The 14380-nt window shown below is 46.2% G+C and overlaps 1 protein-coding gene across 5 annotated transcripts in view; it reads right to left on the minus strand.

Moving 5' to 3' along the window:
* Positions 1 to 14380, minus strand: part of LOC113634991 — a 32873-nt gene that overhangs the window by 4527 nt on the left and 13966 nt on the right. For all 5 annotated transcript variants that reach the window (XM_047822502.1, XM_047822454.1, XM_047822426.1 and 2 more), the window contains 3 exons: positions 6173 to 7203; positions 703 to 6026; positions 388 to 608 (listed from right to left, as the gene is read on the minus strand). In XM_047822502.1, the coding sequence (XP_047678458.1) occupies positions 449 to 608; positions 703 to 6026; positions 6173 to 7203 (6515 nt within the window). In that variant the 3' untranslated portion in view covers positions 388 to 448. The remainder of the gene's footprint in view (positions 1 to 387; positions 609 to 702; positions 6027 to 6172; positions 7204 to 14380) is intronic.

A 14380-nucleotide genomic window follows, 5' to 3' on the forward strand; every position in this document is an offset into this window, starting at 1 on the left:
AAGCTCTCATTTAAGGAGAGTAAATTTAGCATGAAACGGAAACATGTCTGATCATCAAGTGTGTGGTCCTCAATCTCTTGTACTGCCTACTGAGGTAGACCTTTCACCTCTATTTCAATCACTACTGACTTCAGTGGCTCTACCAAATAAAGGCTACCAACACACAGATCACTCAGTATCTGAAACTTTAGCTGGTCAGTTTCCTGGTGGTTTAAGAGCTGGGGGCACAGATGACCATGACAGATTTCCTCTCCCACAAGGGAGGGGGTAGTCACCTGCAGCCCGGAGGCTCCCTGTCCTAAGTCAGGCAGAGGGGATACAGTATGCACCAATGGGAGATATAAACTATTATTTCTGTAATAGTATTGTTATGTTATAATCTCTTACCTCCTGACTGACTTTGCTCCTGAGTTCTATGGCTTTTTGTTGTACAACATCATTTGGGTCTTTAGTTGTTGCTTGGATGACAGCATGAAACAGACAGTTCTGATTTGTGGAGTTCACAATTTCCCGAGAGCCGTTCAGGTCGTATAATATCAATGTGGCCACTGACAGGTGTGTCTATACCCATGGCCCTTTGATGCAGTTTACTCCATGTTCCTCTTGTTCTGTAAGGCACAAAAAACAATTATGCCTACAAGCACACCAAATAAGAAAATAGTTCTTCTGTAGTGTTTTCTGTTCAATAAAGATTGAGCTCACCCTGGAGAAGTTTGAGGTGTTTTTGTCAGCAGAAGTTTGATAGTACCAGCTCCTGGGTCAGTTCCTGGGTAAGTCTCCTCTGTGAGAATTTTTCCTTGATCATCTATGACAGTAAGACAAATTCCTTTTCCAACCAGCAAGTTACTCTTTGTGAGTACATGAAATTCTAAAGCTGTTGCTGGCTTTTGTTCATCAGTTACAGTATTAGCGTAGCACTTGAGCTCATTTATTTCTTCCTCAGACAAAGGCCTTTCCTTGCATTTAGTGGCAGATTTCAGATCATGATGATGCTGCTGATTGACAAAGAAACATTGGGTTTCATGCCTACCCAGTAAATTACCCACTACTTTTCCAGTAACAGAGTTTAATCGTTGAGTAAATGTTTTTGTAAACAAGGAGGTGGCAGACCCAGAAAATCTCTCCACCATGATTTGGGAAAGAACTTCAGAAATTTCATCAATGAGATGATTTTTAAGCCGTTCCACATCTATCAGTCCGTCCCTTCCATCATTGTCATATGTCTCAAATAAAGCTTCTTTATGCATAGACTTCAAAAATGAAGGAACAAAATTGTCATCAATGGTCTGTTTAGTAGGAATGGAGGAGTACATTTCATAAATGGTAGTGGACATACTTGCAGCAGTCAGAAGAGTCTTGATGCAGGTTTGAGGTTGGTGTGCAAAATGCTCTGCTGATTTGTCCCATACTTGTGAGAGTATGTTAATCACATTATGTATCTGTTCACAGTTTACCATGAGATCATTCATGGCAAGGTTTGTATTGTAAACCGTATGGTCCATCATTTCCTTCTCTAGGTTTCTGTGGATCCTGTAAAAACCAGATTCTTTCTGCAAGGCAGACTTTGGAATTCCTGAGCTGATGAAATCTGCAAGTGCTCGAACAAACTCTTTATTTTGGTGTAATGTTGAACATACAGATTCCTTAAAAGTATTTTGAAATCCTTGTTGGAAAGTCTTTTGGACTGTAGCATCAATGCTTTTGTTCAAAGCAGTGTTTACTCCTTGAATTGCCAATTCCTGAAAAGCATATTTACAGGATTGTTTCAAAATTGGTTTGACTGCAGTAGATGAGAGATTTTTCATACATATTGATGACACCATTGATTTGGTGGATTTACATGCTGAAACAAACATGTTTTTTCCTGATCGGATGGCATTACATGCAACACTTTTTAGGGATTTGGTGCCATTGAGAATATTACGTGCAGCATTTTTCACAGCAGAGAATGATCTTTTGAGAACACTGAATCCCCCACAGGCCAAAGAGATTCCTATACTTATTGCTTTAGATATCGCCCACGATGCCCAATCAAATGTGCCATTTATCATACCCATGACTCCACTGATCATATCAGACACGCCTTCTGAGATCAAGCCAAGACCAAATGAGGACATGGAACCAGCTGACAGAGTGCACACCAGAACTCCTGCTACAACCTGAAGCACACCGAGAAAACAACAAAGCAGGGCATCAAATGAGAATTTGGGCTTTTGTTTCACCTCAAACACAAGTGCAAGGCCATAATTACGAAAGAGGCCGAGTTCACTAGAAGACACAAAATCCTCCTCATTTGATAAACTATAAAGAGTCAAGTCCACAGTTTTGAAGTCTCCACTGCCTGATCCAAGCATGTCAAGTATTTTTTTGATATTTTGTTTCCATGAGTTAAATATGTTCATCCTTGCCTGCATTTGTATTTGTAAGTTACAGCTGCCACTGTGGTGTGGTTCAAAATCTTGAGTAACAGACAAAGAACAGAAACTCAATGTTCTGGTTGTTTCAGATATGTAAACATCTAAGGTTTTCTCTGCCTCCTTGAGTAAGGAACATGCCTCAGTTTTGTAGCCCTCTTTGGCCAGGTTAATGGTAATGTAGGCCTGATTATACAGTGCAACAGCTCTGTAGTAGTTGTCTGAGTCAGAGGCTTTTTTCCAGTAAGTTTTCGCTCCATAGTCACATTTATTTTTGTTTTGATGATGCAAGGCAGTTCTTCCTAATGCCTGCTGGATGTGGTCATAAAGGTTTTCACTGTGACCTTGTAAAAGTTTGTTACTTGTGTCCTGCAAGTTCTGGATTAGGTCTTTTTTCAGGTGTGTAAGGTCACTGTGTATGTTAATCTGGTCTGTATGAAGTATCAGCCACATACCCCATGATTCCTTCAAAGCATTCAGTGCTGGGTGATAGTCCATCTTACTCTGAAAAGATTCAAAGGAATGATGGACATCTTTAATTTCCACATCAAAGAGATCTATCTTCTCTATTGTCCTATATTGCTTGTCAAAATCACTAAGAACCTGACAAAATGTAAAGAACAGCTCTTCCTTCATTTCAATTTCTGCTAATTTCTCCTTCTCCATTTCTTTTATTCGATTAACTTCATATTCTTCTCTCAGTTCCCTCATGACTTCAGTAGTATGGCCTCGGTAGGCCATGGCCAGAAGATCATGGTTCAGTATTACCTGGACCATCCCTGGGGTGCCTTTTCGACCTGTTCGTCCAAAGACTTGTTTCTCGACTCTTCGGTTATTGGTGAAGTATGTGAGTAGCACAAAGAGACCACCGCAGCGGTTAACCTCTTCTGTGACCTTAATGTCTGTCCCACGTCCTCCAAGGTTAGTGGTAATAATGATCCGTCCCTTGCCGAACTCCTGGTTCTCAATGTTGTGGCACTCCCTCATCGTGTACATGGTAACTGAATGTTTAGTTTCTGCTGCACTTTTGTCATTGAGTGCATTTGCTGTGTTGACGTCCTCACACACGACTAACACCACCTGTCCTCGTTTAGACACTTTTGAGACTATGGCACAAATAGTTTGGATCCACTGGTCAGTACCTCCCCTCACTTGTACTGCAGGCAGCTCAGTAACCTTCTGACGTTGATGAGGTGGTATGACACAGCTATCCGTTTTGTAATGTCTTGCCAGGAAACCCTTGTCTGCATCTCCGCCTAGTGTTCCAGAAACACCAAATATCCCTTTCCCCAGGAGATATCTTTTAAAGAAATTTGAATTAGACATGTAGTTTGTCACATTTGATAATGGAGATAAAGTTAGTTGATGCTTCATCTCCAGAAATTGTTGTAGTCCATCACCCCATCGTTTTCTTTTCTCCAGCATTCCACTAGCCTGAAAGTCCACTGGGATTATTGCATGGTACATGTGTTGATCATCTTCATCAACATCTATTCCATGAGCTTTTAGAGATCTCTCAATCATGTACTCTCTGCCTTTGGTCATCTGAATGGCCTTCAGTGCATTCTCAACAAACAGTGGCAGCTGATTTTCCAGATATTTCTCTAAGAAAGAAGGGATTACAAGTGATTCTTTATCTTCTTCTGACCTACATTGTTGTGAGTATTTAATTTTGGATTTCAACTGGCTAACAGTGGCTTCAATGAGCAAATTTTCAGACAGCATCTCACAAGCTTTTCCATTCTCAAGTAGCAGCATGTTGATGTTTTGGTCAGTTTTTGTCTTTTGCTCTCCAAACTGAGTCACTTTTCTTGTTTCTGGCTGATAAACATAACAGTTAAATGCCACCTTGTCCTCCATCCCCATCTCAAGAACATTGAGCAGATCATATTGTTGTTCTATTCCTGTTTTGGCCATGATGGTCTTCCATGCCTCATTTTCAATGTCTCCTTGTTTCTTTTCACCTTCTTCATTAATAGAGACCTGCAAATTTTCAAAATCTTCCTCTGAGTAAAAGCCTAATTCAATGCCTGGCAACAGAATTTCCAGTGGTGAAAATCTATCATTTTTATCAGAACCAATCATTGCTATCAGGGCAGTTGTGTGAAAACTCTGGACTCTTGTTGCCCACATGGTCTCTCCAGTTTCTTCCTCCTCAATTGGTCGACATGCAGATATTATGGCCCAGATGCTTGCTAGGACTTGTTCCAAATGTTGGAGTCCGCTGGACTCATGGGACAGAAATGTTATTTGAACTCCATTATCCAAGGTCATGTAGTCAACCTCATCCACAAGGACCATCTCAAACCTCCTGTCTCCTCGAGTTGTTTTCTTCTCAAACTCTTGTTTCAGTGTATCTGCTGCAAATGTTCCAACAGTACTATACACTACATCTTGTTTGTATGCTTCCTGAGTCATTTCTTCTTGTTTTTCAGATGAGACATCATTCAGCACTGGAGGAACAGCTGATGACGTTATGTTGAACATCTTGTAAAGTTTGCTCCATTCCTCTAAATCACGACGAGCAAGGACTGGAGAGCTCGTCACAATGTCCACCTTCACACCACGCATGGCATGGATCACAGCAAGCATGGCTAATATACAAGATTTCCCTTCACCTGTCCCAATTTCAAGAAGACAACCTGTTTTGTTTTTTGATTTTGGAAGCAGGAAAGCCACCACGGCTGCAATTTGAGTTAATCTGGGAAGATATCCTTCAATGACTTTTTCCTCTTTACCTTTTTGAATAGTGACAGCAGAGCACATTTTTACTGCGAGTGACATTTGCACTAGAACACTTTTGAGAACTTGTCTGTCTGGGTTGGTAAAATTCAGTTCTTTAACCATTTTCTTTACACTCAGAATATCATTTTTATGGAGATCTGTTCTTTTGTGTTTTGGAAGCTCTTTTTCCAGATAAACCAGAACATCCTCTAGTATTGTCAGGACATTCTCAGGGTAGTTTGAGTTGCGCATTTCACTAATAATAGTATCAGCATTTTTGTGTCTCTCTGTGTCAACATACCCTTTCAGCCATATGAGGGGTTCAGATTTATCTAAAACATTGAGGACATTCCCATACTCCAACTTGTAGGTCTGTGCAATGTGAAGTATTGCCTGCACTTGGTCTTTGTCATTCCTGACAACATAACGCATGAAAGCTGTTATTTCTGCCAGATTCCATGTGTTGTTGAACGCAATCTGACACAGAATTTCGTTACTTTGTGTAGAAAGTTGCATATCAGTTTGAAGAACGTTCTGTAAAAGATTAAACGCGAGTGATGGATGATCGTCTTGCAACAGTTCGAGCACATCCAAGAGGAAATCACAATCATGTTTATGTATGTGGTCATTTTCATCCTTCTCGAAAACTAACTGCAGTACTGTCTCAAGCACTGTCAGTCTATCATGTAGAGGTAAAGTCTCATGACCAACTGCAGTGTTGAAAGAAAACATGCAGCTACTGGACAGGTCGTGTTTCTTACAGTACTCCACCATTAACTCATTTTGTAGGGTTTTCATCCTGTCTTCTAATGTCTCCTCTGAGTCTTCCTCATCAGTTATTTGATATTCACACAGGAGCTCTGAGAATTTATTTTCTATTTCTGGAACCTGTATTAAAAAAATAATAACATTATGTAACAGCATTCATCTGATGCATAACATTTACAATTTTAGACAATAATATTTAACTGAGAACAAGAACTGAGAATTGTTTTGTTTTTTTATTTCTATTAATGATCATTTAAATCTGTTACCTCATCTATTTCAATTTCAGCCTCCAGAGGCTGTTGCATTATATGAGTTTGGTGATGGAGCTCATGGCCTCTCAGCCTCTGTTTCTGCTTCAGTGTCTTTGTGGTTTGTGAAAGCTTCTTAATGGCAAGCTCACTTTCCCTTCTAATCTGTTCCTCAATTTGCCGTTCACGTTCAAGTTGAGCCTGACGCCTCTGCTCCTCTTCTCGTCTACGCCGCTCCTCTTCTTGTCTACGCCTCTCTTCTTCTTGTATACGCCGCTCCTCTTCTTGTCTACACCTCTGCTCCTCTTCTTGTCTACGCCGCTCCTCTTCTTGTCTACGCCGCGCCTCATCCCGTCTACGCTGCTCCTCTTCTTGTCTACGCCGCTCCTTTTCTTGTCTACGCCGCGCCTCATCCCGTCTACGCCGCTCTTCTTCTTGTCTACGCCGCTCCTCTTCTTGTCTACGCTGCGCCTCATCCCGTCTACGCCGCTCCTCTTCTTGTCTACGCTGCGCCTCATCCCGTCTACGCTGCTCCTCTTCTTGTCTACGCCGCTCCTCTTCTTGTCTACGCCGCTCCTCTTCTTGTCTACGCTGCTCCTCTTCTTGTCTACGCCGCTCCTCTTCTTGTCTATTCCGCTCCTTTTCTTGTCTACGCCGCTCCTTTTCTTGTCTACGCTGCTCCTCTTCTTGTCTACGCCGCTCCTCTTCTTGTTTACGCCGCGCCTCTTCTTGTCTACGCTGCGCCTCATCCCGTCTACGCTGCTCCTCTTCTTGTCTACGCCGCTCCTTTTCTTGTCTACGCTGCTCCTCTTCTTGTCTACGCTGCTCCTCTTCTCGTCTACGCCGCTCCTCTTCTCGTCTACGCCGCTCCTCTTCTTGTCTACGCTGCGCCTCTTCCCGTCTACGCCACTCCTCTTCTTGTCTACGCTGCTCCTCTTCTTGTCTACGCTGCTCCTCTTCTTGTCTACGCCGCTCCTCTTCTTGTCTACGCCGCTCCTCTTTTTGTCTACGTTGCTCTTCTGCCTCTCTGTCATCATCTTCAATTTTCCCTGAAAGTGGTACAACACATGCTTACTCATCAGTAATGCTTTGATGTTAGTGTGAGCATCGGTAAGCTGGGAGGGAAAACTGAGCAATTTTGTTTAAAGGGCTGAAGAGCGGACCAGAGAGTACTATCCAATTAATCACATTTCTACCCTCCCAGAGAAAGTATATGTCAGGTTTCTTGAGTGGAAACTACATCTCATAGTTAAACCTGAGATTGCTAAGAAACAATGTAGGCTCATCAGTTGCTTTACTGTTGAACAGCTTTGTGGAGTCTTTGTGGTATGCTAATGAAATCTACAAGTTTTGTGGACTTGAAGAATCCCAATCAGTATGTGACTAAAGACATGTTTATTGTTTGAAGGTACTGCAAGTGTATAGGTTGCTACTTCCTCTCTTTAGGAGTGCAGAGGAATGAACACATTCTTGGCATTAAGTCATAATCATTTAAAGTGAATATAGTACAGGGCCAAGTTTCCAATCTTGTGGGCTTCAAGTAACACCCTGTTATTTATGAATGAAATGTATGCACAATTGGTACCATCTAAACAGCTGGGTTGAACATCAGCAGTTCCCTGTGTGAGCCAGGGATTCCCTCTCCAAAAAGAGTGGGACATTCATCATAGGCTGTAAGGTGAAGCTGTTTTTTGTTTCATCACGTTCCCATATTTGGGATACAAATTTTTTTTTCATTCCAATAAAAAGAGCTATTGATTTTGAGTGTAAAAATAAAAGTTCTCCATGTATAATCCTGCATTTTTTTTGTTAGTGTTATGATTCAGCCCGGACTTTGGCCACGTGCATGTTTGTTATTGTTCCTTGTCACGTGTCTGCCCTGCCCTTGTCTGCCCTGACCTATTTCCATGCCTGCTCCTAATTGTATCTGATTGTCTTGTGTATAAATGTGAGCCGCGCTGCCATCTACTGTTGTCTTTGTCCTGTCTCGTGTTCCCCTGTTATTAAATCCTTTTTTGTTTTGCTATCCTGCGTTTGGGTCCGCTTCCTGCCCCGCGTCATGACAAAAGATTCCGCCGCACCAGGACCCAGCAGGATAGCAGAGCTTGGACTGGCTTATCGTGGGAGCATTTTTGTCCCACCCCCCCACCCCCCACCGGACTTCACGGGTTTGGTGACATCGGTCAGCATTTTTTCGGTGAGGGACGCCGCTCCGCATTCCGGTTTCTCCACGGGGGGCGCCACCTCACTTCCGGGTTGCGGGCCATGTCGCCAGCCCGAGTTTTGTTTTGTTTTTTCGGTGTCCTGTGACATCGCCCCACATTTGTCCGGTGGGGGGCGTCGTTTCACATTTTGTTTCCGTGGAGGACGTCGCCCCACTTCCTGTTCGTGGGGGGTGTTGCAGGCCGGTATTTTTTGGATTTTCTGTTCTGTGGAGGATTTTTTTTTCTTCATTGCCCTCCCTCCCTTCCCGTTCCTGGTTCCTGGTTCCTGGTTCCTGAAAGGTGGGATTGGCTGCGGTGCGTCGGGGGTGGCGCTTGGCCCGACGGCTCAGCAGTGGACGTTGCTCGTTCCCCCTGGCTCGGCTGTGGACGTCGCTCGTTCCCCCTGGCTCAGCTGTGGACATCGCTCGTTCCCCTGGCTCAGCTGTGGACGTCGCTCTTTCCCCTTTGGCTGTGCCGCCGTGTGCTTTGCTCCCCCCACCTGCCTCACCATGTGCCTTGCTCCACCCACCTGCCTCGCCGTGTGCCTTGCTCCCCCCACCTGCCTCGCCGTGTGCCTTGCTCCCCCCACCTGCCTCGCCGTGTGCCTTGCCCCCCCTCTCGGACTTTGTCAGGATTAGGCGCTTCGGGAGCCACGCCTCAGAGGGTGGGTACTGTGATGATTCAGCCCGGACTTTGGCCACGTGCGCTTGTTTGTTTACGTTTCTCGTCACGTGTCTGCCCTGCCCTCGTCTGCTCCTTCCTGTTTCCACGCCTGCTCCTGATTGTATCTGATTGTCTTGTGTATTTAACTGTGCCACGTTGCCTTGTGCAGCGCAGAATCTACTGTTGTCTTTGTCCTGTCTCGTGTTCCCCCGTTATTAAATCCTGTTTTGTTTTGCTATCCTGCGTTTGGGTCCACTTCCTGCCCCGCGCCATGACAGTTAGTGTTTAAATTCAGCAATACTTTCCTTCCATCATATATTGATCATGAGTGATTGGGCTTCGCGTCACATGTGGGACACACGACCAATAAGGTGGCCGCTTTTTGGAACAACATTTAAACATGAGTATAAGATGTCTGCACCTTTGTTGTCAATATCAAGTAGCGAAGAATTCAATCCAATTCAATTCAGTTTATTTGTATAGTGCTTTTTTACAATGGACATTGTCACAAAGCAGCTTTACAGAACATAAACATAGAACAGAAGGTAAACATAAGGAGTAATATAAATAATTAATATAATAAAAATTCAAGATATATATATAGTTCACAGTGTGTATGTATGTATGTATGTATGTATGTATGTATGTATGTATGTATGTATATGTATTTATCCGCAATGAGCAAGTCTGAGCTGACTCAGGCAGCAGTGGCCAGGAAAAACTCCCTTAAATTGGTAAGGAGGAAACCTTGAGAGGAACCAGACTCAAAGGGGAACCCATCCTCATATGGGTGACATTGGGGGTGTGATTACAAATATACAGTCAAACAAATGTTGTATTGGTGTAGAGATCACATGGAGTTCACATCTCTTCATGGTATCATAGAGTCCAACTGGAGCTGGTAGATCTGTAGATTTCTCAGGATTCTTACATTGGCCTCATCTCAGTGGAGGTCCAAAAACTTCATCATACAGAAGACGATCGGAGCTGGTACAATGTCTGGATGCCTTGGGATGGGTAGAACGAGAGAAGCAGTGTAGAGGGATTAACATCCCATAATATTGTGCACTATTACATTAGACACACATTTTTTATGAACAGCAGATATGTATTATGTGTACACCTGATTAAGAGATGAGTTTTTAATCTGCTTTTGAACTGGGAAAGTGTGTCTGAGCCCCGAACACTATCAGGAAGACTATTCCAAAGTTTGGGAGCTAAATAAGAAAGCTCTCTACCATCTTTAGTAGACTTAGATATTCTGGGAACTACCAGAAGTCCTGAGTTTTGTGATCTCAGAGAGCGTGAAGGATTGTAACGTGTTAGAAGACTAGTTAGTTAAATGGGAGCTAAACCATTAAGAGCCTTGTACGTAAGTAGCAGCAGTTTGTAATCAATTCTAAACTTAACACGTAGCCAGTGTAGAGATGATAAAATTGGGGTTATATGGTCATACTTCCCCTCCTTGAACCGCCACCTTATTGTGGTGGAGGGGTTTGCGTACCTGAATGATCCTAGGAGCTATGTTGTCTGGGGCTTTTTGAAGCGGTTCAAAAAACCCCTTATGAGAAAAGTTAAATCAAGGTCCGTGACGTCGCCCGGTAAGGCGCAACCGGGGCCCAGCCCTGAAGTAAGGCCCGGGGTTGGGGCTCGCATGCGAGCGACTGATGGCCGGGTCTTGCCCCACGGAGCCCGGCCGGGCTCAGCCCGAAAGAGCGACGTGGGGCCGATCTCCTGTGGGCCCACCACCTGCAGGAGAAACCATAAGGGGCCGGTGCAATGTGGATTGGGTGGCAGTCGAAGGCGGGGTCCTCAGCGACCCAATCCCCAGACACGGAATCTGGCACTAGGGACATGGAATGTCACCTCGCTGTGGGGGAAGGAGCCTGAGCTGGTGCGGGAGGTTGAGAGATACCGACTAGATATAGATAGGCTCACCTCCACACACAGCTTGGGCTCTGGAATCCAACTCCTTGAGAGAGGCTGGACTCTCTACTTCTCTGGAGTTGCCCATGGTGAGAGGCCGTGGGCTGGTGTGGGCTTGCTCATAGCCCCCCAGCTCAGCAACCATGTGTTGGAGTTCACCCCGGTGAACGAGAGGGTCGTTTCCCTGCGCCTTCGGGTCGGGGATAGGTCTCTCACGGTTATTTGTGCTTACAGGCCAAATGGCAGTGTAGAGTACCCGACCTTCTTGGCGTGTCTGGAAGGGGTGCTGGAAAGTGCTCCGACCGGGGACTCCGTCGTTCTATTGGGAGACTTCAACGCTCACGTGGCCAGTGACAGTGACACCTGGAGGGGTGTGATTGGGAGGAACGTCCCCCCCGACCTGAACCCGAGTGGTGTTCTGTTATTGGACTTCTGTGCTAGTCACAGTTTGTCATAACGAACACCATGTTCAAGCAAAAGGGTGTCCATCAGTACACATGGCACCAGGACACCCTAGGTCGGAAGTCGATGATCGACTTTGTGGTTGTTTCATCTGACCTCTGGCCGTATGTCTTGGACACTCGGGTAAAGAGAGGGGCGGAGCTGTCAACTGATCACCACCTGGTAGTGAGTTGGATCCGATGGCGGGGGAGGAAGTTGGACAGACTTGGCAGACCCAAACGTACTGTGAGGGTCTGCTGGGAACGTTTAACAGAGTCTCTGGTCAGAGAGGTCTTCAACTCCCACTTCCGGCAGAGCTTCAACCAGATCCCGAGGGAGGTTGGAGACATTGAGTCCGAGTGGACCATGTTCTCCACCTCCATTGTCGACGCGGCCGCTCGGAGCTGTGGCCGCAAGGTCTCCGGTGCCTGTCGTGGTGGCAATCCCCGAACCCGGTGGTGGACCCCGGAAATAAGGGATTCTGTCAAGCTGAAGAAGGAGTCCTATCGAGCCTGGTTGGCTCTGGGGACTTCGGAGGCAGCTGATAGGTACCGAAGGGCCAAGCGAGCTTCAGCCAGGGTGGTTACGGAGGCAAAAACTCGGGTCTGGGAGGAGTTCGGTGAGGCCATAGAGAAGGACTATCGGTTGGCCTCGAAGAAATTCTGGCAAACCGTCCAGCGCCTCAGGAGGGGGAAGCAGTACCCTGCCCACACTGTTTACAGTGGAAGTGGGAATCTGCTGACTTCGACTGGGGACATCCTCGGACGGTGGAAGGAATACTTCCAGGTTCTCCTCAACCCCACCGACCTGTCTTCCACTGAGGAAGCAGAGGGCGGGGGCTCAGTTTTGGACTCATCGATTCCCCAAGCTGAGGTCACCGAGGTAGTTGAGAAGCTCCTCAGTGGCAAGGCACCGGGGGTGGATGAGATCCGCCCTGAGTACCTCAAGTCTCTGGATGTTGTGGGACTGTCCTGGTTGACACGCCTCTGCAACATCGCGTGGAGGTTGGGGACAGTGCCTCTGGACTGGCAGACTGGGGTGGTGGTCCCTCTGTTTAAGAAGGAGGACCGGAGGGTGTGTTCCAATTATAGGGGGATCACACTCCTCAGCCTCCCCGGAAAAGTCTATGCCAGGGTACTGGAGAGGAGAATTCGGCCGATAGTAGAACCTCGGATTCAGGAGGAACAATGCGGGTTTCGTCCCAGTCGTGGAACACTGGACCATCTCTATACCCTCGCTAGGTTGCTGGAGGGTTCATGGGAGTTTGCCCAACCAGTTCACATGTGTTTTGTGGATTTGGAGAAGGCTTTCAACTGTGTCCCTCGTGGTGACCTGTGGGGGGTGCTCTGGGAGTATGGGGTCCGGGGCCCTCTGTTAAGGGCTGTCCGGTCCCTATATGACCGGAGCAGGAGTTTGGTTTGCATTGCCGGCAGTAAGTCAGAATTGTTCCCGGTGCATTTTGGACTCCGGCAGGGCTGCCCTTTGTCACCGGTCCTGTTCATTACTTATATGGACAGGATTTCTAGGCGCAGCATGGGGCCGGAGGGAGTTCAGTTTGGGGACCACAGGATTTCATCTCTGCTTTTTGCAGATGATGTTGTCCTGCTGGCTTCCTCAAATCAGGACCTCCAGCGTGCACTGGGACGGTTTGCAGCCGAGTGTGAAGCAGCACCTCCAAGTCCGAGGCCATGGTTCTCAGTCGGAAAAGGGTGGCTTGCCCCTTTCAGATTGGTGGAGAGCTCCTGCCTCTAGTGGAGGAGTTTAAGTATCTTGGGTGTATCGTTCACGAGTGAGGGAAGGATGGAGCGGGAGATCGACAGGCGGATTGGTGTATCTTCTGCAGTGATGCGGTCGATGTACCGATCTGTTGTGGTGAAGAAAGAGCTGAGCCACAAGGCGAAGGTCTCTATTTACTGGTCGATCTACGTTCCTACCCTCACCTATGGTCATGAGCTTTGGGTCATGACCGAAAGGACGAGATCCCGGATACAGGCGGCCAAAATCAGTTTCCTCCGCAGGGTGGCTGGGCGCTCCCTTAGAGATAGGGTGAGGAGCTCGGTCACTCGGGAGGAGCTCAGAGTAGAGCCGCTGCTCCTCCACATCGAGAGGAGTCAGCTGAGGTGGCTCGGGCATCTGTTTCGGATGCCTCCTGGACGCCTCCCTGGGGAGGTGTTCCAGGCATGTCCAACCGGGAGGAGGCCCCGGGGAAGACCTAGGACACGCTGGAGTGACTATGTCTCTCAGCTGGCCTGGGAACGCCTCGGTATTCCCCCAGAAGAGCTGGAGGAAGTGTCTGGGGAGAGGGAAGTCTGGGCATCCCTGCTTAGACTGCTGCCCCTGCGACCCGGCCCCGGATAAGCGGTAGAAGATGGATGGATGGGGATGGTCATACTTTCTTGTCCTAGTGAGAACTCTGGCAGCTGCATTTTGGACTAACTGTAGCCTATTTATTAAAAATGCAGGACAACCACCTAGTTATGCATTACAATAGTCCAGTCTAGAGGTCATGAATGCATGAACTAGCTTCTCAGCATCAGATACAGACAGGATGGTTCTCAGCTTGGCAATGATTTCTAAGGTGGAAGAAGGCTGTTTTTGTAGTATGGGCGATATGATTTTCAGAAGACAAGTTGCTGTCTAATATAACACCCAGGTCTTTCACTGTCGAGCTACTATTAACAGTACATCCCTCTAAATGGAAGTTAAATTGTGAGAGTTTACTGGTTTTTGGACCTATAAGTATTTCTGTCTTATCAGAGTTTAACAACAGAAAGTTGCAGCTCATCCATTTTATTTTTATTCACTGCTATGCTGAGGAAACTAATCCCATGTCTTCTAATGATGTTCCCTAATGGAAGGGGAAATTACAGTCAGACCTCCTTCTAAACTCCGTAAAAAAGATTATATACAATGCTATATGCATCTCACATCCTTAAAGAAAGATGAAACGATGGGATTCACACAGAAATATCGTCAAACGTTGACTTGGTTT

This window comes from Tachysurus fulvidraco, chromosome 1, assembly GCF_022655615.1.
Source record: "Tachysurus fulvidraco isolate hzauxx_2018 chromosome 1, HZAU_PFXX_2.0, whole genome shotgun sequence".
Taxonomy (NCBI): Eukaryota; Metazoa; Chordata; class Actinopteri; order Siluriformes; family Bagridae; genus Tachysurus; species Tachysurus fulvidraco.